This window comes from Hemiscyllium ocellatum, chromosome 5, assembly GCF_020745735.1.
Source record: "Hemiscyllium ocellatum isolate sHemOce1 chromosome 5, sHemOce1.pat.X.cur, whole genome shotgun sequence".
Classification (NCBI taxonomy): Eukaryota; Metazoa; Chordata; class Chondrichthyes; order Orectolobiformes; family Hemiscylliidae; genus Hemiscyllium; species Hemiscyllium ocellatum.
Window position 1 is genome coordinate 68202960 of NC_083405.1, and position 25733 is coordinate 68228692.

At 40.2% G+C, this 25733-nt stretch overlaps 1 protein-coding gene across 2 annotated transcripts in view; it reads left to right on the forward strand.

Moving 5' to 3' along the window:
- The window catches only part of LOC132815734 (tensin-3-like), a 449058-nt gene that overhangs the window by 102145 nt on the left and 321180 nt on the right, over nt 1-25733 (forward strand). Inside the window, exons 1-2 of one of the 2 annotated variants that reach the window (XM_060824847.1) lie at nt 22519-22641; nt 23477-23551. The exons of the other annotated variant lie outside the window; for it this stretch is intronic. Of the exons in view, the coding sequence (XP_060680830.1) occupies nt 23513-23551 (39 nt within the window). The 5' untranslated portion in view covers nt 22519-22641; nt 23477-23512. Of the gene's footprint in view, nt 1-22518; nt 22642-23476; nt 23552-25733 lie in introns of those variants that run through there. 2 annotated transcript variants of the gene reach the window in all.

Sequence of the window (25733 nt, forward strand, 5' to 3'; positions counted from 1 at the left end):
AGGGTCTCTGCTACTGAAGCATCAATTCCTCACTTTGGTACTCACATTTCTTCAGAAGAAGACGTGCTAACTTTTTAAACATAGAATATGGAACATTACAGGGCAGTACAGGCCCTTGATGTTGCACCGCCCTGTGAAGCCAACACGAAGTCCATCTAACCGACACTATTCCATTCTCGTCCATATGCCTATCCAGTGATCACTTAAATGCCTGTAAAGTTGGCGAGCCTTCTACTGTTCAGGCAGGGTGTTCCATGCTCCTACTACTCTCTGAGGAAAGAAACTACCTCTGACATCCATCCTATATCTATCACCCCTCAATTTGAAACTATGCCCCCTTATGTTAGCTGTCACCAACCTAGGAGGAAGGCTGTCACTGTCCAGTCAATGTAACCCTCTGATTATCTCGTATGTCTCAATTAAGTCACCTCTCAACTACTTCTCTCTTACGAAAACAGCCTCAAGTCCCTCAACCTTTCCTCGTAAGACTTTCCCTCTGTACCAGGCAACATCCTAGTCAATCTCCTCTGAACCCTTTCCAAATCTTCCACATCCTTCCTATAATGCAGTGACCAGAAATGCTTGCAATATTCCGAGTGTGGCCGCAACAGAGTTTTGTACAGCTGCAGCATGACCTCATGGTTCTGAAACGCAATCCCTCTACCAGTAAAAACTAACTAACCGCATGCCTTCTGAACAGGCCTGTCAACCTGGGTGGCAACTTTGAGGGATCTATGCACAAGGACATTGAGATTTTACTGCTCATCTACACCACCAAGAATCTTGTTGTGGTTCTGTTCGCCGAGCTGGGAGTTTTTCTTGCAAACGTTTCGTCCCCTTTCTAGGTGACATCTTCAGTGCTTGGGAGCCTCCTGTGAAGCGCTTCTGTGCTGATTCCTCTGGCATTTATACTGGTTTGAATCTGCCGTTTCCGGTTGTCAGTAGCTGTCCGCTGCAGTGGCCGGTATATAGGGTCTATGTCGATGTGTCTGTTGATCGAATTCGTGGATGAGTGCCATGCTCCTAGGAATTCCCTGGCTGTTCTTTGTTTGGCCTGTCCTATAATGGTGGTGTTGTCCCAATCAAATTCATGTTGTTTGTCATCTGAGTGTATGGCTACTAGGGATAGCTGGTCGTGTCGTTTTGTGGCCAGTTGATGTTCATGGATGCGGGTTGTTAGCTGTCTTCCTGTTTGTCCTATGTAGTGTTTTGTGGTTTACAAAATCCCATGCAAGGACTGCACAAAACACTGCATAGGACAAACAGGAAGACAGCTAACAACCCGCATCCATGAACACCAACTGGCCACGAAATAACATGACCAGCTATCTCTAGTAGCCATACCCTCAGATGACAAACAACATGAATTCGATTGGGACAACACCACCATTATAGGACATGCCAAACAAAGAACAGCCAGGGAATTCCTAGAAGCATGGCACTCATCCACGAATTCGATCAACAGACACATCGACATAGACCCTATATACCGGCCACTGCAGCGGACAGCTACTGACAACCGGAAGCGGCAGATTCAAACCAGTATAAATGCCGGAGGAATCAGCACAGAAGCGCTTCACAGGAGGCTCCCAAGCACTGAAGATGTCACCTAGAAAGGGGACGAAACGTTTGCAAGAAAAACTCCCAGCTCGGCGAACAGAATCACAACAACGAGCACCCAAGCTACAAATCTTCTCACAAACTTTGAATACCAAGAATCTTACCATTCGCCCAGTACACTGCGTTCCTGTTACTCCTGCCAAAATTGAATCACCTCACACTTTTCTGCATTAACTCTAGTTGCCACCTCTCAGTCCAGTTCTGCAGCTTATCTGTGTCCCTCTGTAACCTACAACATTGTTCGACACTATCCACAACTGTACTGACCTTAGTGTCATCTGCAAATTTATTAACCCAAATGTGATAAACTTTTGTACCTGTGCACTAACTTTCAACCAATTGTGCACGAGGACAACCGAGTTAATTTGTTTCTGTACAGCTTCTGGTTTCTTACTAGTCATATAATATTATGATTTGTCTTTGAGATCTAAAAAATCTCAAACTTCTCAACTTTCAACCCCTTTTGTCAACGTACTTTCAATCACATAAGTTCTTTAATTCCCTTTGTATCTTCTTGCTGCAATTTGTAGAATGGGCTGCACCACTGTATTCATTGGTATTGTATATATCATACACTTAAAACATTTTTTATCCATCTCAATGATTTATACATTGGAAAGCTGAAGACTGTCAGTTGAGAACAGGATCAGTTTAGATTGGGAATGTAAAATATCAGAAGGATATTGTGAAACTTTGAAAGGGTTCAGAAAAGATTTAAAGGGGCTTTACCAGGATTGGATGATTTGAGCTACAGGGAGAGGCTGAATAGGCTGGGCATGTTTTCCCTGGAGCATTGGAGACTGAAAGGTGACCTTATAGAGGTTTATAAGATCATGAGGGGCATGGATAGGATAAATAGACAAGGTCTTTTCCCTGGGGTGGGGAGTCCAGAACTTGAGGGCTTAGGTTTAGGGTGAGAGGAGAAAGATATAAAAGGGACCTGAGGGGCAACGTTTTCACGCAGAGGGTGGTGCGTGTATGGAATGAGCTGCCAGAGGAAGTGGTGGAGTCTAGTATAATTGCAGCATTTAAAGGGCATCTGGGTGGATATATGAATAGGAAGGGTTGAGATGGATATGGGCCAAGTGCTGGCAAATGGGACGAGATTAGGTTAGGATATCTGATCGCCGTGGATGAGTTGGACTGAAGGGTCTGTTTCTGTGCTGTACATCTCTATGACTCTTTGTGCCAAGTTTTCTCCTGGCCCCAAGAGTTTAATTCTGGGCCACACAGTTTTAAACAGGATTGTACTGAGCTGGTGTTAAGAAGTGAGGCACTGGAAAAATACAGCAGGTCAAGCAGCATCTGAGGATCAGTAGAGTCCACGTTTCGAGTATAAGCCCTTCATAAGGGCTTACGTCTGAAACATCGAATCTCTGCTCCTTGGATGCTGCCTGGCCTTCTGCGCTTTTCCAACGCCACACTTTTCAACTCTGATTCTTCAATATCTGCAGTCCTCACTTTCTCATTGAATTGCAATTCATCATGTAGTACCAAGTTTAAACTGTAGTTACAGCATAAACACAGACTTGCATTCTTCTTGAACAGTCAGCTCGCTTTGGTTTACTGCAGTTGAAACCCCTCCTACGCATTGACCCCATGGGAAGATGTAGTTGAAGGATAATTTCTGCATTTGATTAAGGTTATGTTCCATAAGATATGCTAATTAACATTTGCAGTTTTCTTTTGCTTTGTAAATACCACCTACAGTGTTGCCTCAGTGCCCATGTTTTCCATTTAGAATAAAGCTAGATGGTAACTGAACATTTCTTCAGAGATGTAGGTTGTTAATGTGAGTCACACAATGAGTTTATGTACTGCATCTTACCTTTAAAACATGTATGATTTACTTTGGCTAAAACCTATTGTGTTACAGAAAAAGGAAACCAATGCTTTTGTGAACAGGTGGAAAGCAGCGCTGTTATCATGCAAATATATTCATATTGGAGTTGTTCTTGATTTGTGAAGAAGACTCCCAGGAGGAGTTGTGAAAGCCAGAGAGATTTGCACTGAGGCTTACTTCAGTACAAGAAATGAGGAGAACCTGCTTCAGAAAATATTTCACTTCATTAAAGAGGGGAGATTTTGTGAAGATTTTAGTAGAATGTAGATACTTGCTTTTGAGATTAAATTAATTAAAAAGTTCCTTTATGACGCAGGTCAATAATTTATCTTTAATATCATTGAAATTTGGATTTTAATGTAGAGGCAGGATGGGCTTTGGCTAATTCTGTGAGGCATTTTCCTTTTTAAATACAACAAGGTTGGAGAATCGTTGAATCTTGTCAGAGAGCAGGTGATTGCAGGCCACTGTTCATGTTACTGAAAAAAAACGTTTAAACTGTTGTGCTCATGGCATGATGTGGAGGTGCTGGTGGTGTACAAAGTTTAAAAATCTCACAACACTAGGGTATAGTCCAACAGGTTTATTTGGAAGAATCTTCCTCAGGCAGTTATGTTGGACTATAACCTGGTGTTGTTTGATTTTTAACTGTTTATGGCAGGTAGGGTAAACATGAAAGGCCGGAAATGTGTTGCTGGAAAAGCGCAGCAGGTCAGGCAGCATACAAGGAACAGGAGAATTGACGTTTTGGGCATGAGCCCTTCTTCAGGCACCATATTTTCAGCTCTGACCTCCAGCATCTGCAGTCCTCACTTTCTCCTTAAACATGAAAGACCGTTAGCTTTGCTTTTGATTCAGAAGAATCTGAGATGGGCATATTTATCTTAATTTAAGTTCAGAAGTCATCAGGGCTGTGTTTAGAAGCAATTTTGATTTTCCCTCAGAAGTAGTTTAGTGCAGTTCAGGACGTTTTTAGTAAGAGTTTAGTTTGTGAAAGTTCAAGACCAGGAGAGTTTGTTTAGAAATCTGCAATGACTAGAAAATAACTGAGAAAGTTTATGCCCTCAGATCTGTGAAAAGGTTCATGTTGTTAGATTTAGAAATGACTTCTTGTCTCCACAGTCCATGACAAGAACACTGTCAGGAATCAGACTGAACATAGGGGTTGAAACAGATGTAATTTTTCTGGTTTTGAGCCCCTGAAATAAGTTGAAACTTTGCTGTGTGAGTTAAGATCACTTCAACTGTCTTTGATATTTTGATAATAAAAAACTACGGATACTGCAAATGTGAAATAAAAACATTTAGCAGGTCTGGCAGTGTCTGTGGAGAGATGAGAGTTAATGCTTCAAGTCCACGGTCTGAAATTGGACCCTGGTCAGGGGCAAGGAGGATAAAAATGCACACACCTGGAAGCCACCCTCATTGCGGACTGTCAAGGATTTGTCCTGGCTCAGCAGTGGAGCCCTGCCCACTGAGAGAGCGAGAGAGAAGGTTCGCCTTGACCTTCGAGACCCACCTTTGTGGAAGAGAGCCAACCCTACATTGGAGAGCAAAGAGATTCCAGTAATTCAGCTCAAACACCTGGAGCATTGCGGGTAATATCCTTTCTCAGACAGAGCTAAATAGAGATTAAATACTGAGGGAATTTTGGAAATGTTCGCATGCTGTTTTAATTAAGGAATTTTTTGTTATTAAAATTGAATTGAACTGCGAATGGAATTCTGTGTCCCTTTGTCCGCCTCACTGACGAGATTGCTTGGTTAAAATATTCTTGACACAAACTGGCCGAAATGTCCGAAGCATCGATCATACTTCCAAAAGCTTCTCATCCATGAGTTTAGTCAAGACTTGCTGCAGTATTCTTTAGTCATTAGATTGCTGCAACAGAAACAGTTCCCAAACAACTCAACATCAAACAGCACACACACACGAGCAAATTATGGCACGCAGCAGTTTTCAATCTAGCTCTCGGATGCAGGACTGACAAATGTGTGTGCACAAAGTATGCAGGCCCAACTCCTCCTGGTGCCTGGCTCATCAATGTCGGGAGCTGTGATGGTCAAATGAAGATCCTGCTGCAAGGGAAGGACTTTAAGGCTAACAAAAGTACTTTGAGGAGATTTGAAGGTGGGTGGTAATAAAACTAAAAGCAACTTGTGTGGAGGCACACATGCTCCTCAAGTTTACAGTAACTGGCAAATGGACAATATGGTAGCATATTTGTAGATCATAAAATACCTGATCTATTATTTCCATTAAGGGAAGGAGATATTAAGTATAAATGGTCCTACCTGCCTGAGACTCAAGATATGCACGACTGAGGGTCTCCAATTTAACGTTTAGAGATGGGCACTTTACAGATTAATTTTTATATACTTTCAAAATGAGTTGACAAAGTATGTTGGGCTCCTGCCGTTTGGATGCAGTTTAGATTTAAAATTTTAGAAGAATGATTAATGAGAATAATGTGTGGTTTTGGGTTGGGATTTTGTTTTGGGAGAATTGAAAATTAATTATGTTCCTTAACAGCTGTAAGCAAGATTATCGAGGGGCTCAGCCATCCCAGGTCTCTGATCGCGAGGTTAAGAGAATAGACAAATCACAAAGAGATGGTGACTGCTGCTTGCAATGTCTTTTTTCTTTCACTGTTTTCCTTTGGTGTTTCTTGCAATACCATTTTATAGTTTGAGATAAAACAGTGTTTATATTGTCAAAACAAAACTGAAATATGCTGATAGCAGAAATCTCGAATTAATGCAGATAATGCTCCAAGTACCTGGCGCGTGGGTGTGCCCGCGTGCAAGAGAGAAAGACTCACACTAGAGTTTGGTACAACTTGAAGTGGAGTGTCCAACTAACTGTTTTCAGGAAGCCAGTCGGGTATAAGAAAGATTTTGTTTGGCTATTGTTTGTAATTTATCATTATAATGACATTGATGTCACAAAACTAATTTTATACTTAAATGTACCAACATTTGTCTTCCTTCTAATTGATTGTTTCATGGATGTTTCATGGCCTGACCCACATATAATTTTCACACTTGAATGTAGCCCTCTAATAAAAATGTTTGTCCATCCTGAACTAGCAGAAGGTAATCCACTTGATTGTCATATCACGCAAAACCCACTTTAGACATCTGCCATGTCCATCTCTGGTAAGCTGTTGATGCAGGGTGCACTCTCTGTTAGGTGCATTATAGCAATGTGCCAGGACTTCTTTGATAGCCACTCCCATGCCAAAGATCTAGAAAAACAAAGGCTTCAAAACTTCCAGGTTTTCTTCCAGGGCGTGCTCAATCCTGAATTGGAACTAACTGGCCATTGCTTCCCTGTTGCTGGGCCAGAATTCTGGCCGCTCCTCTCTAACTTCACTGAGAGTCCATCTGGACCATACGGACTGCAGTCATTGAGCTCTCCACCACTTTCCCAAAGGTAACTGGGAATGAGCAGGATATACTGGTGTCATCGACCTGCACATCCCAAGTGTGAACAATAGTGATGAAAGGAACTTGCTGATTTCTAGTGGGCGCAATCAAAGACATTTGGAAGTTGAATGGAGCAAGTCTCTTTTGGAAGAAATACAAGTTCAGGGAATTTTAACTCTTGACTGTTCTCGGTGACTTCAAGTCCACACTGTAAAACTTCCCATAATTTGACTAAAATCCATGCATTTCCACAGGCAACAGGATGATAAAAATGGGATATAAATAGTCTTTGATGCAGAGTGGGTGGATGAGTGTTGCATTCCCTGCACAAACATCTTTATCTTGAGGACAGGACTGGGTAAAGCTACAGCTGCAATCAGATCAATGCAATCCTGAACTTGAATAGGCATTTTAAAAATTCTCTCTGATTAAAAACTGCCATCCTTGTCCTGATTTGATTCATCGAGCTATATTTCAGTTCAGGAGCTTGGACTCAAATCAGTAAAACCTAACCAAATCAGTTTCCTCCCCCATAGTTTTTTCAGAGAGTAAAGAAAATCCTTCTGAGTTTGACACATTGGAAGCATATTGTTCAAAGGATACAAGAATTTGACATTTTTCATCTTCCACTCATCAAAACTAGGATGCAAGAAACAGACTTTAAGGAAGAGACACTATTTATATAGCATGGGATGAGGATGCTGATTGGTTGGGCTATTGTTGACATGGAGATTCAGCAAGAACCGTTCTCCACCCTGGAGGCTTCCTGCCTCTGTTCCTGATGAAGGGATTTTCCTGCTCCTCAGATGCTGCCTGACCTGCTGTGCTTTTCCAGCACCACTGATCGAAACCCCAAAGAACAGTTAACTGTCAATCATGGGTCTCAGCAGGAAGGAAGACTCTGATTGGTCAAGGTATTATCATCAGAATATAGCAGTGATTGGTTGTCTACATCATCCCTCTTTTTTTTCTCTCTATGATAAAGGCGCAATCTATGTATGAGTTCCTTTTGCTGACTTTGACGGTGTCTTGTGCATTCACATGTAATTTCCAGTACATCCACTTAGACTATACTGAGAGTCCAGTTGGTGATCTTTGAACAGTTTCCAGTGGAATTTATAGCCCAGCCTGCATTGTGATCCACTTCTCTGCACATACCCATGCTCTCAGTACCCTCACCTCTCTACAGTTCTGTTACTCCACATGCATTGTTCTCTATCCCCGCACGCTCCCTCTGTCCACTTTCCCCCTCTATCTGCATCTCCCTTGAACATCAGGACATAAGAATTAAGAGCTGGAGTAGGCTAAGAATTAAGAGCTGGAGTAGGCCCTTTGGGCCTGCTCCTCCACTCAATAAGATCATGGCTAATCTTTTCGTGGACTCACCTCCACTTACCCGCATTTCCACCCTATCTCTTAATTACTTTATTTTTCAAAAAGTATCTACCTTTAGCTTTAAAAGTAATTACTTAAGTAACATCGACTACTTCCCTGGGCAAGGCTTTCCATAGATTAACAACCCTCTGGGTGAAGAAGTTCCTTCTCAGTTCAGTTTTAAACCTGCTTCCTCTAACCTTGAGGCCATGCCCTCCTGTCCTAGTCGCATCCACCAGTGAAAACATCCTCTCTATTTCTATTTTATCGTTTCCCTTCATAATTTTATATGTTTCAATAAGATTCCACCCCCCCCCCCCCGCCATTCTTCTGAATTCCAGTGACTATAATCCCAATTTACTCAGCCTCTCTTCATAAACTAACCCCCTCAACTCCGGAATCATCCTAGTGAACCTCTGCACTCCCTCTAGTGCCAGTACATCCTTTCTGAAGTAAGGAAAGCAAATCTGCACACAGTACTCCAGGTGTGGCCTCACCAGCACCTTGTGCATCAATAACATTATCTCTTTGCTAAAGGGGTTGAGTTTAAAAGCAATGAAGGACAAAATTCCATTTGCCTTGCTCATTACTTGTACCTGCAGACCAACCTTCTATGATTCATGCACAAGTACATCCAGTCCCCCTGCAAATCAGCATTGTTGCAACTTTTTACCATTCAAGTAATAATCTATTTTGCTGTTACTCCTACCAAAATGTATGACTTCACATTTAATAACATATTTCATCTACCAGACCTTTGCCCACTCACCTAATGTATCTGTGTTCCTCTGCACACTTTGCTCTGCCACTCATCTTGGTGTCTTTGACAAATTTTGACACCGTACACGAAGTCCCCAACTTCAAATCATCTATATAAATTGTAAATAATTGTCCCAACACCGATCACTGAGGCACTGCACTAGTCACTGATTTGCCAGCCAGAATAGCACTCACTTATCCCCACTCTTCGCTTCCTGTCAGTCAACTAATTTCCTATCCATGCTAATACTCCACCCTTAACACCATGCATCCTTGTCTTATGCAGCTGCCTTATGTGCGGCAACTTGTTGCTCTGCAATTTTCTCTTCTTTTTTGCCCTCTATTACTGTCTCTGTCTTCCTTTCCTCCCGCTTTCTTTTTCTTCCTGTGTTCCACCCTCTAACTATATCTCCTGCCTCTCTTTTGGTGCCCCCTTTCTCTTCCGGGCCCCCCCCCCCTTCTTTTCCCACTCTTCTCCTTTCCTGGTTCTCTATTCCTGTTCTGCCAAACCTCTCCTTTTCAGTTTCTTCTCTCTATCCCTTTCCCTTTCCTTTTACAGTTGATGTCCAGATTTTCAGTGCTAAATGTAAGTATTCATAATTTTAGTTACATTTGTAGTTTTTAACATCATTTCTCTTGTACAATAAAAGTTTTCAGTTTGAAATGAAAAATCTTTCTTAAAATTCTTTCAGTTGATACTGGAAGTTAAATGTCTTTTGAAAAGTTACTGGTTGGTACCAAAATTGTAGCATTATTGCAGTGACATCCTGTTGATTTAACACGTAATGGAGGTATGCAATCTAAGGAGTGCTCCCTTTACTTGTTTCTGTCGCACTCTTTTTCGATCTTGATCAATGTCTCTCTGTGCGTCTGTCTGTCTCTCCCTCATTATCTCCTGCTCCAGTGCAGTCCCTGTTTGGAGCCCTGCAGGCAACCAACAAAAAGTGTCATATATAATAACCATCACTGAGCAAGAACAGATGGTCCTAGTTTTGAATTTTCGGGGTGTACTGACATGAGCAGAAACTAAAGAAATCCTAATGGCAGGATAATCATCTCTGTGATGGACCCTTGCTTGCGGCACTTGGCAACTAAAAACTCTACTGTGCAATCTGCATGTAACATATATTGTCCACAACAAATATTCCCCACTTGCCTCACCCTTGCTGGGAAACAATGCCATCTTGTTCTTCACCTATAGAATCCAATCAATTGTAGCAAGGACCTGGTTACCTTCATACAAGATTTCAGTTGAGCCCCTGCACTGCAGATTGTAATTGTTCACAGATGCCAATAATAATGTTTCATATTTTACTGAAAATAATGGGTAAATTGGTGAATAAGACTCAAAATGCAGGTCAAACTCACTGCTATAAAAAATGTACAAAAATGTCATAAATTAAATGATGCATTTGATGAGGTTTTGTGAAGAAGTCATTAACTTGCACAAATGACACCAGATATATGAAACGGGTAAGCATTTGATAATATGCCATGAGTATTATTTGCTCTCCTACAGGATGTTATAACTTCATTTCATCTGAGAACCATCATTGACCGAAGAGAGCATCAGAACAACTTCTCCATTTCACTTGCATTGTTTGAACTGTGATTGGAATCTAGTCATAGGGTCACATTCCATTTACAGAACAGGAAATGCACCGAATGGGGGTATGTCAGCATTTCAAAGCTCTTGATCAACACTTCACCCTCCAGTTTCAAAACTGACCTCTCGTGACCGTTTTCCAAACCTATGCATTCCGCTTATGAAGTAAATCACTTTACATGAATATCCTTATCCTTTCTGACATAAAGTTGAAGTTTAATTGTTTTTCATTTCTATTTGTGATGGCAAAGAAAGTGGAATGTTTATTCATCACCAACTGGTTTATGATTTTATTGTGCAGTTCACGAACAATCTTCCCTTCGTTGTGGTGATAGCTGTATGTTGTGTAAATATGCGTGTTGCTTTATATTCTGCAGTGATGGGAGAAATTATTCTGGCTTATTTTTCTTTATTGTATTTCATAGTTTCTTTTATTAAATCTCTTTAATATTTTATTATTTTGTACTTTTTCTTTACTATATTCAACTTGCTAAAGTAAGAATACTATGTTTTGAATTAATAATTGCATATAACATATTTTTTGTGGCACTAATCACTATTAATGCTGGTTCCATTATACACATTAAGATACTATCAGTGAATTAATGTTTCTTAATCACTGATGGTAACATCCCTACCCAGCTTTTTGGGTTTAAGCAACAGCAACTTACTTTATGTAGCTCCTTTGACAAAAAACATCACAAGGCATTTATAAAACAGGAATACGAAACAACTACATGGGCAATAGGTCTGATGTTATGGAACAGATATTGCCTTTGCTGGAAGTGAACTATGTTTGCTTCCTGAAAACCCTGATTGTTTGCAATTACATTTCAATAGAAAAAGAATAAAAAAATGGAGTATTTCTGTTATCAAAGTATCTTTATGTAATGTCATTGCTAGAAAATGTTTGGAAAAAATGTACGGGTTTGATTTTGTGTGAACAAGCTCTTTTATTGAGGAAAACGTGACAATCAAAATAATGAGCATTCTCCATTGTTGAAATATATGTTTGTGTGGATTACCAAATATTAGATCCTGTGGTTCCCTGAAGTCTGAAGTGTTCATATTTTAGACCCACATTGAAGCTGAAATTGTGCATATTTCTTGCATGTTTCCATGTTGGTGTTGGACTAAATACGGTTGCTTTGGTGCACCGATTGTGTTACACTATTGTCACATTCTGGATATGATGTGTCTATGTGCTATAACATTGAGAATAATTCTTCCTTGCATCAACATATATTCAGGATCTAAACAGTGAGAGAATGCTTGTCAAGAAATTTCAATTCTGCCAAGATTTGACTTGGAGCAAAGAGTTACTGTGCAGTTCAATTGCAAACTCACTCGGCTTGCTACAATTTAATATGTTGAGCTTAATCATCATGAAACTGAAACGTCCTTTTGTAAAACCTTTCCTTTAGAACACAAAATAGTGTCATGTTTTATTTCTTGTGAAACACACTTGCAATTGTAATAAATGGTGAAAAGAATAAAATACAGACTTATGCTGGTAAAGGAAAATTGGCTGACTTAATAGAAGACAGGCTATGCATGCAGGAAATTAAGTGATAAATTAACAGTGGCAGGGGGAGACAGATTTTTCCCATTCTCTTGTTGTAGCAGAATATGAAAACTTGAACATCAAAGGCCATGAAAATGAACTGTGTCTGTACTATAATTAAACTAAAAGCTAAATGGAAGTATTGTTCAATTCAGACTTGAGAAACTAAGAATCTATTTAGAAGTTAGATACTGTATTGATATTTGATTGTCAGTCCAAGTTTTCTTTTGAGTGATATAGCAATAGTATTTTCTGTGAAAATGTTTGATAAATTTAAAGGAAATAGTTTGAGAATGAATGTCAATAATTACTCCGTTGCAATGCTAGCTCCCATTAAATACTTGAACTGTCCTGGATCTGTCATTGGTGTAGCCAAGCTATAAATCAATGCAGTTCTGTGTAGAGTTTCAATTAAGTAGAAAGTAAATTTTAACGAAGAGATGAGTAAGCTGAATTGATATTGGTACAGTTGATTTTGATCCTGTTTTATTTAACAAGCCATGCCTGTAGCACATGCAGGTATTTTTAAAAAAATGTATTTTGAACTAGGGATGCAAGGTTAATGTAAGAAATTGAGCTACATATAACTGGTTGTTGATTTAGTTACTAGCTGTGTAATTGTTGTTTATACGTTCCTCATCATAATTGATACCATGACTATATACCAATTAAACTGAAAAAGAAATGATATTCTCTGTACTTCATTTCAAACCCAGTGGAATAATAATGGGAAAAAGACAATAAATAATGACTCCTGCAGTTGATATAGTCCAGATGTGGGGTCATACTGGGTAATCGGGATTTTATACACACATGGATCTTCAAAAAGAAATCCCTTTGCAGTCAGACTCTGATTTTCTAATACTAAACATTCTTGTAGTCTTTCTTTGAGCTGATTTTGAAGTTCATTGAGAGTGATATGTTTAATTTTAGTGAACATTTCTTGCTTTACCCTTGGTTTGAAAATAAAGGTCATGGCATTTTGGCAGAATTTTGTGCAAATTCCTGCAGCAAAACAAACAATTTCTGCATTGTGTTTTGCATCTATTCGTGGATCTATATTAATCTTTGTTCAAAAGCCAGACTTTTGTTCCTGGTTAATGTAGTGTTGCTGAACACATATTTGCTGATAGAAATCCTTTGTCTTTGGAATATTAATTAATAGTCTCAAAAATGTATGAATAACTTTGCACAGTATATTGAATAATGTGGTTTTTTTAAGTATCCAAATATTGAAATGTGCCTATGCGGTTGTCAGGAAAAAAATGTTTTTTATGCAGTGCATTGTTTAGCTGATAATACATTAAATGCTGTTAGGAAATCTCTCACCACAGTACCAATTAGCAGCCTTGTCATTTTTTTTATCTGGAATTAATTTTCGATTGAATTTAACTAGTAACTTTATATGAATGGCGCATTGTTCGGTCAGTGCTTGTACAGGGTCTAAATCTAGTGAAGATATCACCCCTTTGAAAGATTTAATTTAAGTATCTCAAAAGGGATAGGTAGGGCAAAAAAGTCCAGAGTACCCTGGTTGAAAAAGAAGATAGAAAGTCAAGGAGCTCGGGTGAACTTATGACGGTCACAGGCAGAAACTACAATGAGAACCAAAATGATTCGATGAGCAAGTGGGGGTGGGATGGGGGTTAGGGGGTGCTGTGAAAGGTTGTAACAAAGAAGCAAAGAATGTTTATGAGGAGAAACTGGAAGCCAATATAATGGGCCATGTGGAAGCACAGGACATAACTAAGGTATTCAATAAATATGTTCCATTTGTCTTTACAAGGTGTTTGATGCTACCCAAACCATGGTAAAGGAACTGGAAGTTGTGTCATGAGAAATGTTTGAAATTAATCACAAAGATGTGTTAGTTGGACTTCATGTTAGTTAAAGTCAACAAAGCACCAAAACTAGATGAGAGGCACCGGAGGATGTTAAAGGGAGTGAGTGTGGAAATTGCAGGAGCACGGCTGGAAATAATCCTTTTTCGCATTCCTTAGACTCTGGAGGTGACAGAAGACTGGAGGATTGCAAACATTTTTCCCTAGTTCAAAAAAAGGTTGCAGTAATAGGCACAGCAATTACAGACCAGTCAGCTTAACCTTAGGCGTGTGAAAGCTTCAAGAAACAATTAGTCAGGTTACAGTTAGACGTCAGATTGAAAACTGTGGATTGAGGATTGATTAGGGAGCACGGATTACGAATGGAGTAGGAGAAAATCATGTTTAACTAACTTGCTGGAGTTTTTTTGAAGAGGAATACAAAAGGTCAATGGGGTAATGCTGTCGAAAGTGAATTGGACTAACCATACAAGAAATGTGCAAACAAGATTGGGGCAGAGGTTAGGAATCTGAAAGTGAGTAATTAACTGTCTGACTTTCCAAAGCCTATCCATCATCTAAGAGGTACAGGTCAGTAGCGTGATGGAATATTCCCCATTGGTCCTCACCCGATGTGGCCTCTTGTATATTGGGGAGACAGGCCACCTATTTGCGGAATGTTTCAGAGAACCCCTCTGGGACATCCGCACCAACTAACCCAACCACCCCGTGGCTCAACACTTCAACTCCCCCTCCCACTCCACTGAGGACATGCAGGTCCTCGGACTCCTCCATCGCCAGACCATAGCAACACGACAGCTGGAGGAAGAGTGCCTCATCTTCCGCCTAGGAACCCTCCAACCACAAGGGATGAACTCAGATTTCTCCAGTTTCCTCATTTCCCCTCCCCTCACCTTGTCTCAGTCCCAACCCTCAAACTCAGCACCACCTTCCTAACCTGCAATCTTCTTCCTGACCTCTCTGCCCCCAACCCCCACTCCGGCCTATCACCCTCACCTTGACCTCCTTCCACCTATCGCATTTCCAACGCCCCTCCCCCAAGTCTCTCCTCCCTACCTTTTATCTTAGTCCTGCTGGGCACACTCTCCTCATTCCTGAGGAAGGGCTCATGCCCGAAACATCGACTCTCCTGCTCCTTGGATGCTGCCTAACGTGCTGTGCTTTTCCAGTAACACATTTTCAGTGCCATGAAAAGGACCAGTAAGAAAAGTTATGGCTCATGAAATAAATGGATAGTGGCACTGTGGATGCAAAGTTGACTGAGTAATGAATCAGAGTAACAGGAAATGGGTATTTTTTGGGCTGGAGGAAGGTTTGTAATGGAGTTCCCAAGGAGTTGATATTGGGCACCCTTAATGATCTAGAGCACCGTGTGTACAGGACAGTTTCAAACTTTGTCTACAATGTGCTCTTCTCCCAAGTTTCAATCTGTGAGGAGGACTGTGTGAAATTTCAAAAGGACGTTGCCTTAATGGTGGAATGGCTAGATAGGTGGCAGTTCAGTTTAGTTAAGTGTGAGGTATAAGTTGGAAAAAAGATAGATATCCCTTATAAAATAAGGGATACAATTCTTAAGGAAATGCAGAAGCAGACAGACCTGTGCACACATCAATCGAGGTGGCAGCACAGTGGAGAGAACAGTCAATAAAGCATACAGTATTTGAAGCTTCTTAATCAGGGCTGGGAGTAGAAGAGTGAAGAGGGTTTGTTAACCTTGTGCAACAAGCTATTAGACCTCAACTGGAGTATTGTGCATGGATCTGGGTGCCATATCATTGAAGAAAGTATGAAAGAGGTTAATAAGAATGGTTTAAGGGATGAGAAAGTTCAGTAATGAGAATTGATTGGAGAGGTTGCAACCTTTCTCCTTAGAGTAGAAGACAAAGGGATTTGTTACAAGCCTTTAAAATCATGAGAGATTTGGACAGAGACAAACCTCCCCCTCAAGAAAGGATCAAGACAGAGAAGGGAAAGATTTCATGTGATTTGTGATGTGAGAAAACTCTGTTATTGACATGAGTGTGTCATATGTGGAGTGCTCTACCTGGAAGGGTGATGGAGATAGTTTCAATTAAGGCACTTGAGGGCATGGAGTGATTCTATTTAAATAATCAAAGTGTCAGCATATGGATAAAAGGTAGGAAAATGGCACTAAATGATCGTTTGGAGAGCCAGTGCAGACTTGATGGGCTGAGTGACTTCCTTCTGTGCTGTAACAGATCTAAATCTGAATTGAGAGGTGGAAAATTGAGTATGTGAGCCAACTTTTTTGTGAATGGTCTGCATAACCTTCTGCTGGCTACTATTGGACTAAATCCTTGGCCGATCAATCCTTCAAAATGTAATTGCTTGATTAATGACAGGTTTCTTATGCAATCAATGTGTATGTGGGGGTGAAAGAAACAACGAGGTGGTGTGTGGTCTATTGAAGTACATTACAGTTGCTGCTTGACAGAGCACAAGTCAACCATGCTGAATAGAATCTGAAAGTTCTGAATCTGGACGTATTCTGGGAAAGCAGATCACTGGTGTCAGGTCAAATAGGGGATTTCATTGTGAAGCTTCGACTTGCTTGAGAAATCCTGATGCAACAGCTGACTGGAGCTTTACTCAAAGTAAATATATTTGAGGTGTCTATATGTTGTGCAGTCTAGTACATACATTTAAAATGGTTCGATATTATAAAGACATATAAATAGCAAAATAAACTTAATTTCAGCTTTTGAGTATTTTGCACAAATAACCATAAAAACGTGTTTAATTGGTTGTTTTAATTCAGATCATGAACACACAAACTGGACTAAAGAAAGCTTGCAATTTTATTGTTACTGTACATATGTTTGAACACAAAATCCAATCCTCTAGCAAAGTTTGGTGTGAAATAAAATTACCATAGAATAATTTTTGTGCTACAGAGTGGAATAAATGAATTAATTTGATTTTAAAACAAGAAAATCTAGGATTGGATAAAAGTTTGATTGAAGTTAGATTTTTGTAGTCTCTTGGGGATGTACCTTCAGGCGTACAAAAACCTGAGCATTTTCTAACCTTTTATTTCACATCTTGATTTTTGTCCCTATTATATGAAGGGGTACCTTGATTATCCGAAGGACATGGGCAGGGAGTATTTTTTTCAGTTAATCAAATTCCGGATAATCGAATGCCGGATAACATAGTTTAGCCGAGTATCAGGACCTTGCGATCTTGCCGGATAATCCGATATTCAGATAATCGAATGCCGGGTAATCGAAGTTCCTCTGTAATGAGTCAAATGCAGATACACACTATCTCCTAACTTCCATTTTCCATTTACCCTTCCTTCCTTTACAAATGAGTTCCTGTTATTATTAGACAGGAAGGCTCATTAATAACCTGCCTCCACTGCTGTTCCTGGGTATTGATTCTTTCAGTGGACCAGTGGTTTACAGATTATTCTATCACAGGAAACCATGAAAAATGCTAACTCATCTATTTCCAGTTTTAACTTAGAAAGAGAATCTCAACAATGTATGGTGGTACCATTGCAAATAAAAATCCTATTTGATTGGCAGATGGAGTAGCTCTGATTTTAACTGTGGATGTTAGAATTTGTTGAATGTGTTGTTCTGGAACTAGCCACTGGTTGGGGTAGTTGCTGTCACCAGCCTCTTTTCTTGTTTGGGCCTAAAGCCAGAACACCATGGGATACAGGATCAGGAGGAGGCCATTCAGCTTCCGTGGCTGATCTGATCATCCGCAACTTCACTTTCCTGCCTTTTTCCTTTTAACTTTTGATTCCTTTACTAATTAAATATCTGTGTGCAAAGGTTGCATCTAGTTACCTATAAAGACACTTGAGCACTTGAGATGGGGAATGACTTGCAAGGGTCTTGGCAGTGTGTCCATGCTGCTATGATATAATTTCATGAGTTCATGGAGACTAAATATGGAGATGGGCAGTGATGAGGAGCAGTTGTTCTGACTGTATGTACACAACATTTAAAATTGAGGTACGGAGAGCCTCTGGATAAAGGGTAGGGAAGAAACCAACATGATACTTCCCACATATGGGAAACTGACATGGTACCAGTGTTGCTGGAGGATGTGCCATTAAAGGCTGTTAGTAACAGATTTGTATGTCTTGGTGGAGGCATCCTCCATCATTGTTGGGGTCACTGGTCAGTAGTGACGGTGCTGCTGAAATTCTTAACCTCCGGATCATACTAAGATGAAGTAGCTGACTTTACCGGACCTTGCAATTAGCTTTCCATTGCAGCTTTGGGAGTTGCACTGTTTGAATTAGACTGAAGTCAGCCCTGATTGGGTCACTAGCCCCAGAGAGTTGTGGGATTTGCCTCCATCATTGAACCCCCTCTAGTGTAAGGACTTATTGACTGTACTCATGTGTCCATCAACATAGATAGAGCCATTCACCCCCTCAAGGGATTCCACTATCTTAAAGCTCCAAGCCTGTGCACAATATTGTGGAAGCTGTAATGATTCTTTCATCTTCGGATAATTGCAGATACTGCACGCATTCCTGCTTATGGCTAGGCAGAGAGAATGGCTGATAAGGGCTAGCCATTGAGCGAATGGCTGTTGATACCTAAATGCAACTCTTTGACGGAGGCACAGTGGTGCAATAGCTGCTGTCTTCTGAGTACTGTGGCTTTTGCAGAAGAACTTATTGGACTCCTGAAGGTGAAGTTCTGGTCTCTGGGCCATTAAAACAAGGGATGCCCCTAACGTACGTACATCTTAAACGGTGTCTCGGATTGGAGTGCTCTGCTCTGCCTTGCTCGTTCCAGCTGGTTCTGAGAGGTGCGCACCTCTGAAGAGGAGCGGAAGAGTGACGTGCTTTCTAGGAGCAGGCTGAGCCAACTTCACGAGGGTCTCCATATATCTGGTTAGGATATTACAGCAGCAGCAAAGATAGATGTGATACTTGTGCTAACAGTGGTTAGCACTGCTGCCTCACAGCACCAGAGACCCATTCAATTCCCACCTCGGGCAACTGTCTGTGTGGAGTTTGCACATTCTCCCCGTATCTGCGTGGGCTTCCTCTGGGTGCATCAGTTTTCTACCACAGTCCAAAAATGTGCAGGTTAGGTGAATTGGCCATGCTAAATTGCTCATAGTGTTAGGTGAAGGGGTAAATGTAGGGGAATGGGTCTGGGTGGGTTACTCTTCGAAGGGTCGGTGTGAACTTGTTGGGCCCAAGGGCCTGTTTCCACACTAAGTAATCTAATCTAATCTATACTGATTCAAGCATGTCTTTTCTGAGCACCTCTCAGACCGGAAGGCATAGAGCTCCTGAACCCACATGTGGGGTATGAATTTGGAACAGGATTAGGGCACTTGGTCCCTTTAACGTCTTCTCTAGTTCAGTAATGATGGATTTCATTGTGGCACCAATTCCACGATCCTGCCAAGCCCCAATCACGTTGACTCCCCTGTTAGTCAAGATTCAGTGTCCTGCCACCATTACTCTGAGGAACAGATTTCCAAAGACTCTTGAAATTTGATTGAGAGAAAAAGGGTTTCCTCATCTCCATCTGATTTGAAAGGCCACCTATTTTTAAACTGTGTCCCTAGTCTTAGACTCTCCAGAAGTGGCTACATCGTCTTGATTTGGAGATGCTGGTGTTGGACTGGGATAGACAAAGTTACAAATCACACAACACCAGGTTACAGTCCAACCTGTTGGAGGAGCGGCACTCCGAAAGCTAGTGTGCTTCCAATTAAACCTGTTGGACTATAACCTGGTGTTGAGTGATTTGTAACTTTCTACATCTTCTCAGCATTCATTGTGTCAAGTCTTGTCAAGATCTTGTAAGTCTTAATATGATCACCTTCTTATTTTCCTAAACCCAAATGGATATAACTCTGGCCAGTCCAACCTTTCCTTGTGAGAAAGTCCCTCAGTACCAAATATCAGTGTCATGGTGGTCATACTAAATCACCTCCATGGTTAACTGCTTCTAAGGGGCTGAAACACACTGTTAAGAGGTTGTGCTTTAGCCCAACAGACAATGGAGAAGAGGAAACTCCATCCCTCTACTTGGAGATTCAAACTTTTCACTCTCTTTCTTGGACAGATTACTATCTTACCATTATCTGCTCACTCTTGTGCTGCCATCCTGCTTTCTCCATTGACATCAGATTTGACCAGTTGTGATACATTACCCGGTCAGTTTTTCCTCTGGCGTTATACTTCGCTTTTCCTGCGAGATCAAAAGGATGAAAATCATGACCAACATGTGTGACTTTAGTTTGTTCAGCTGTACCAACGGATGTGATGCCACTGACTAGACTGTTGTCTCTTGCATTTTAGCTAATGTTGTGAGCTCTCTCAACAGCTCTATAATGCTCCTGGGCACACAGTTTACCTGAACAGTGAAACCATGTGCTCTCAGGCTGCTCAACTTGTGTATCCCGGTGATTGCAGATTTGTCCTCTGTTGCCAACCCTCTACAGATTAGTAAAGTGCTTCTAGCACTGACTGCAGTTCTTCCTCAGCCAGCTCTGAGCTGCTCTGTTTGTCCTGTCTTGCTGATTATGTATTGGTCCCTGGAAATGGAATATTGCATCATGCTGCCATTTTCTTGAGCAGAATTGCAAAAGCGAAGTGCTGCCCAGTTAAGTTCATGGTTCTATCTGTCCACACATTCATGTTCTGCTGCCAGCACTCTCAAAGTGAGCCCTAAAATATTTGATATTGGACTTTTTAAAAATCTCATTTCTCACCTTGTGCACTCCATGATTGGAAATCTAACATGGCCCTACACCCCCTCATCTGGTCACTGACTGCCCATTCAAAACCATGCTGCAGGACACCTGCCAATATGATGCGTTGTCCAGACCCAAAACTCCTCCAGGCATTGACCTGTGACCTTTCACCAGAACAAACTATATTAAAATTGAAAGCTTGTTTCTGTGGACTCCACTCAGTTGGAACTACTTCGCAAATACATGAGCTTTCTCATGCAGATATTTGCAGACTGATTGGAACAGAACTCAAATTTCTGAAGTGAAAAGACAATGATGTGGTTTTTTTTAGATTAGATTAGATTACTTACAGTGTGGAAACAGGCCCTTCGGCCCAACAAGTCCACACCGACCCGCCGAAGCGCAACCCACCCATTCCCCTACATTTATCCCTTCACCTAACACTACGGGCGATTTAGCATGGCCAATTCACCTGACCCGCACATCTTTGGACTGTGGGAGGAAACCGGAGCACCCGGAGGAAACCCACACAGACACAGGGAGAACGTGCAAACTCCACACAGTCAGTCGCCTGAGGCGGGAATTGAACCTGGGTCTCTGGCGCTGTGAGGCAGCAGTGCTAACCACTGTGCCGCCCACGTGTATTCTGCATTTCGTGACATAGAATTCCATCCAGCAACTCCCATTTGTCTGCTGGCCAGTACAGAAGTCCTGATGTAGTTGTGGCGTTGTAGATGAGAAATGATTTTGTACAAATTTAGTTAGATATAATGTGTTAGAGTATCACTGGGAGCCAAAATTTGTGTTTTACCTATATGCAAACTAAATCTAGAGCTACCCAATTCTTATGCAAACTAGTATCAGGAAGATCTACTTCGAAATCCATCTAAATCAGCTGAATTTGAAATACTATTTCAAAGTAGAATACCTACCTCCAAAGAAAATGTTGCACTGCATTCTGTGAACAAGTGGGATTAGACTTGGATAGGATCCTGGAAGCATTACATCAAATGGAATAACTGTGAGAAAAAGGGACTTGTTTACAAATTTGGCAGATTCAGGAAAATGTTTTTGTTTTACAGGCTCAAAACAGGTGGGAAGGATCTGCTTGACAGGATTGGGTGAAATAGGAGAAAATACCTGCCTCAACTAGTTGGGCTGAATGGCCTGTCTCAGTCTGTGAATTCTGTTTATCTAGTGTTATGTTTTGAAACACTTTCTTCTACGGAATTTATCATCCTAATGCAATACTGTCTTGGACAGTTTAGTCTTTAGTCACCATTATTTTGTTAATGTTTGGAATGTGAAAGTTCAGTCAACACAGTTTATTAATCTTGTGCTTGGTCCTGCCCATGTAGGATATAAATAGCACATTCCAAGGGTGCCCTTGACTACAAAGCACTTTGTTGGTAAACTCCTGTATTTCTTAAAGACTGTGCAGTAACGAAAGTATATAATTCGCTTTTTTTTGTGGAAAATATTAGGTTTTGAATGTCAAGAACAAATGAACGACGACACCCAGAACTTTTCCTGACAACACAGCTATTTAAATACTCCTTGAGAGGGAGCCCCTGGTAGCTGCAAAATTGAGGGAGGAAGTTTAGTAACATACACAGCCAACAGAGGGGGCTGTGGGTGACAGTCAGAAGTTCCTTCTGAGTCCGAGCAGCAGGAGCTGGTTGAGGTAATGTGTTGGTGATTTTGTTACTTGCACTCATCTCCTCAAAGACTGCACATTTCATTGCTCATGATGCTCAGCAATTTCATAGTCTGAAGCAAGCTGCCATTTGGGAGCTGATAACAAAACGCTGAAGGGTTAATGGTCTTGGTCTTGGTTCTTTTCTATCATTTACCTGCCATAGAAACGAGCAGGGCATTGTTAGATCCCAGCAGCAGAGGTAGGTACCGTCATAGTTGCATTTTGACTTTTTAAAAATCTGAGCAAGCAAGTAGGCAGATTTCTAATCAAATAAAATGTTTTGCTTTACTGTGAATGAATTTTGATTTTGTGCTTCGATATCAATCCATTCCTAAAATACGTCAACATTTTCTGACTTGATTACTCTTTCCTTAAATTTCTTGCACATGCTGCGTTCTTAAGGTGTTCTTACTTTTTTTCTTGTGTAGCAGAGTAAGTCAAATAGGTGAGCTGTAAACCATTTGCTTGAGGTTTTTTTTAACTGAACAAAGCGTTATCAATCACGTTGTGCTTATGTTCATCAGGAGCAGGTATTTTTCATAGCCCGAAGGCCAGGTTTAGTGAGCTTTTGTTAATGAGAAATAAGCTGTCCTCCAGTATAGAGGCTGACTGTCTGTGCTTCCTTGAGTTCTGATTTTATCTGTTTGCCCTCAGTTCAGTGTTCAGTGATAACAGAAATGTGCTTTGAATTGCTGGTTTTAAAGCCCAGTGTTGCTTAAGCAACTGATTCAATCTGATAATGTGCATACAGGTGTGAGCGACCTGTTTCCAACACTTTGTATTTGTGGAAAGTGATTTTTTTAAAAAAAAAATTTGAGAAATAGAATAGCAAAAAGAAAAGGAAAATAAGACAAGGAAACAGGTAACTACAGGTCTGTTAAATGTATGTTCCGTCAAATTTGGTAGGCAAAAACTTTAATCCAGTTTGGAATGCTTTCCCCTGAAACCTTGGGGAAGAAAGATAATGACGTATTGTTTATAGAACATAGGTTTGGGGCTGATCTCATATTCCCATGTGTACTTATTTTTTCTAGGTCAATTCTTACAATTAAGTGCTGCATTGCCCTGAAATGCAATATTACTGCATGCGCTCGATGAGCAAAGAACAGGTAATTTTATTTTGAAAATAACTTTTTTAACAGAAGTACCTCTTTAATAAATCATTGACTGTTCGTTCATTTCCAAAGTATGATTGGTTTGTTCTTCATTTTGTGAAGCAGCGCTCCACATACCCTTTATAGTGCTGCTGGTGGAATGCTACAAGCTGAAGGTACATGTTTCATCTTGCACTCGACTACAAAGCATTCAGCTGTGTGTATTGCTAACTTGTTTTCCCACCAACTGTCTCGCAGGAAAAGCCCATATCCAGTTTAATTAGTAACAGTTTAAAATAATCTGGTACAAGCTTGTGACTGAAAAGACAAAAGACAGTGAAAATGTGTTTTATAATTAAACACACAAATTAACTTTCAGGAGCAGTGTCCAGGAGAAATTATAGTTTTAAAAGTAAAGTTATGACAATATCTGAATTTATTTTAAAAATCTCTTTCGTGTACTTTTAGTGTTCACCTACTATGACACTAGTTGAATAGGGTTAACTAACCATATGTATGCAATACTCAGATCAAAACTTTTTATGTATTCTGCTTTCATAGTCAAAAGTGATTGTATAACTTGCCTATTATTGATGATTTAATTGTAATGTATACTGAGTAATCACAAAGTGACTGTATGAGGAACCTGTATGTAAAGTATATTTACTTCTCTCTAGGGAAAGAGTAACACAGACGTTGTAGTTTCAACAACTGAGTGATAGTTTATTTTCTAATAAGACTCTGTCTTAATGTAGGTCTGTATGTTTAGAAACAATTGTAAAAGTGAATTTTTTTTGTGTTTTACTGTTGATGCAACTTAAGTGTCAATATTTTTGTGAAATATTTATCTCTGAAATTGACTTCCCAAGCTCATTTCCCTCTCTGTATCTTCCTTTGAAACTTTCCTTAAAATCCATCTTTTTAAGAAAACTGTCACTATAAATCCTGGTTTCTCTCTTTCAGGCTCAGCGCCTGTTTTCCACTTTCTTTCTTGCGCAGAGACTACAGACTTTCTATGTCAAAGGTATTGTTTGTTGTTGGACTGTGGCTTGTGATTAAAAACATCAGCGAGGAAAGTAAAATTGTTTAAAAGTCTCTGAAATAGCACTTTTGAGGGTGGCCAGTTTTTTTTTTATGGTTTGTTGATAGACATTTATGAGTCACATAAAGCTGACCAAAACTCCAAAGGAGAAAAGAATGTAAGGGATGGAATATGATGTTGCATCAATCAAAATTGAAGTCATTATTACTTTGTTCCAGTTTTACTAGTTATTTTGATTGTTGTGTAATTCATACTTTGAATGTTTCTTGCAAATTGAGCTAAAATACAGCCTACGGAGGAACCAGTTTTTTTTTAAAAAAGCTCATTTTGATCACTTGTGCAAACTGCTTCTTGGATCAGCTGAGGTACAGCATACCTTTCTGCTGTCCTGTGTGGTCTAGCATAGCTGTGGGGCACTACTGATGAGTGACAGTCTAGGGATGTTCCATTAATTTACTCTGTCCTTTTTAAAAAACAAAACGTGCATATTTGTTTCTGTTGTAAAGGCAGTGAACATTTTTTGTAACAAATTAAATATCTGTTTTGTGTAATAATTTATAGCTTTTTGTCTATAACGGGTTCCTACCTTAACAGCTCATTGTTTTAGAAAAAGAGGGCATTTATTGAAGAAAAGCTGTTGAACATAAAGCATGCATGTTCCTTAACATTGCATCATAATCAATAATGTTACAATCCACAAATGTAGGCTATAAATTTTATATTTATCTTTGGTTTAGTATCAATTGCATTCTTTTAAGCGATGTTCACTGTAATCTGATATCTATAGGAAGACACGGTCACAGTGTTTCAAAGAACAAATTATTCCTGCACCAGTGTTTGTTCTGTAATCTCTTGTATAATCCTTTTTATTTGCAAAACCGTAAAAATAAGATATGATTCTGCTTTTTGTACAGTTGAATAACATTGAAATAATATGGTTAAAATGTTAATGCTGCTGGGATTCAGAGTCTAGGAGCCAATTCAAGGCAAATGGACAGGAAAGGAAAGTTAGAAGAGAAGTGGGAGATAGACAGGTGGTCTTCAAAGGAGGCAGAGAGAAAGAGGCTGCAATGAAAGCGGTAGTTTTAAGCGTATCAGCAAAGATACACTGAGATAGTGAGGAGTTAGAAAAACTTGGAAATCATTTAAATAGCG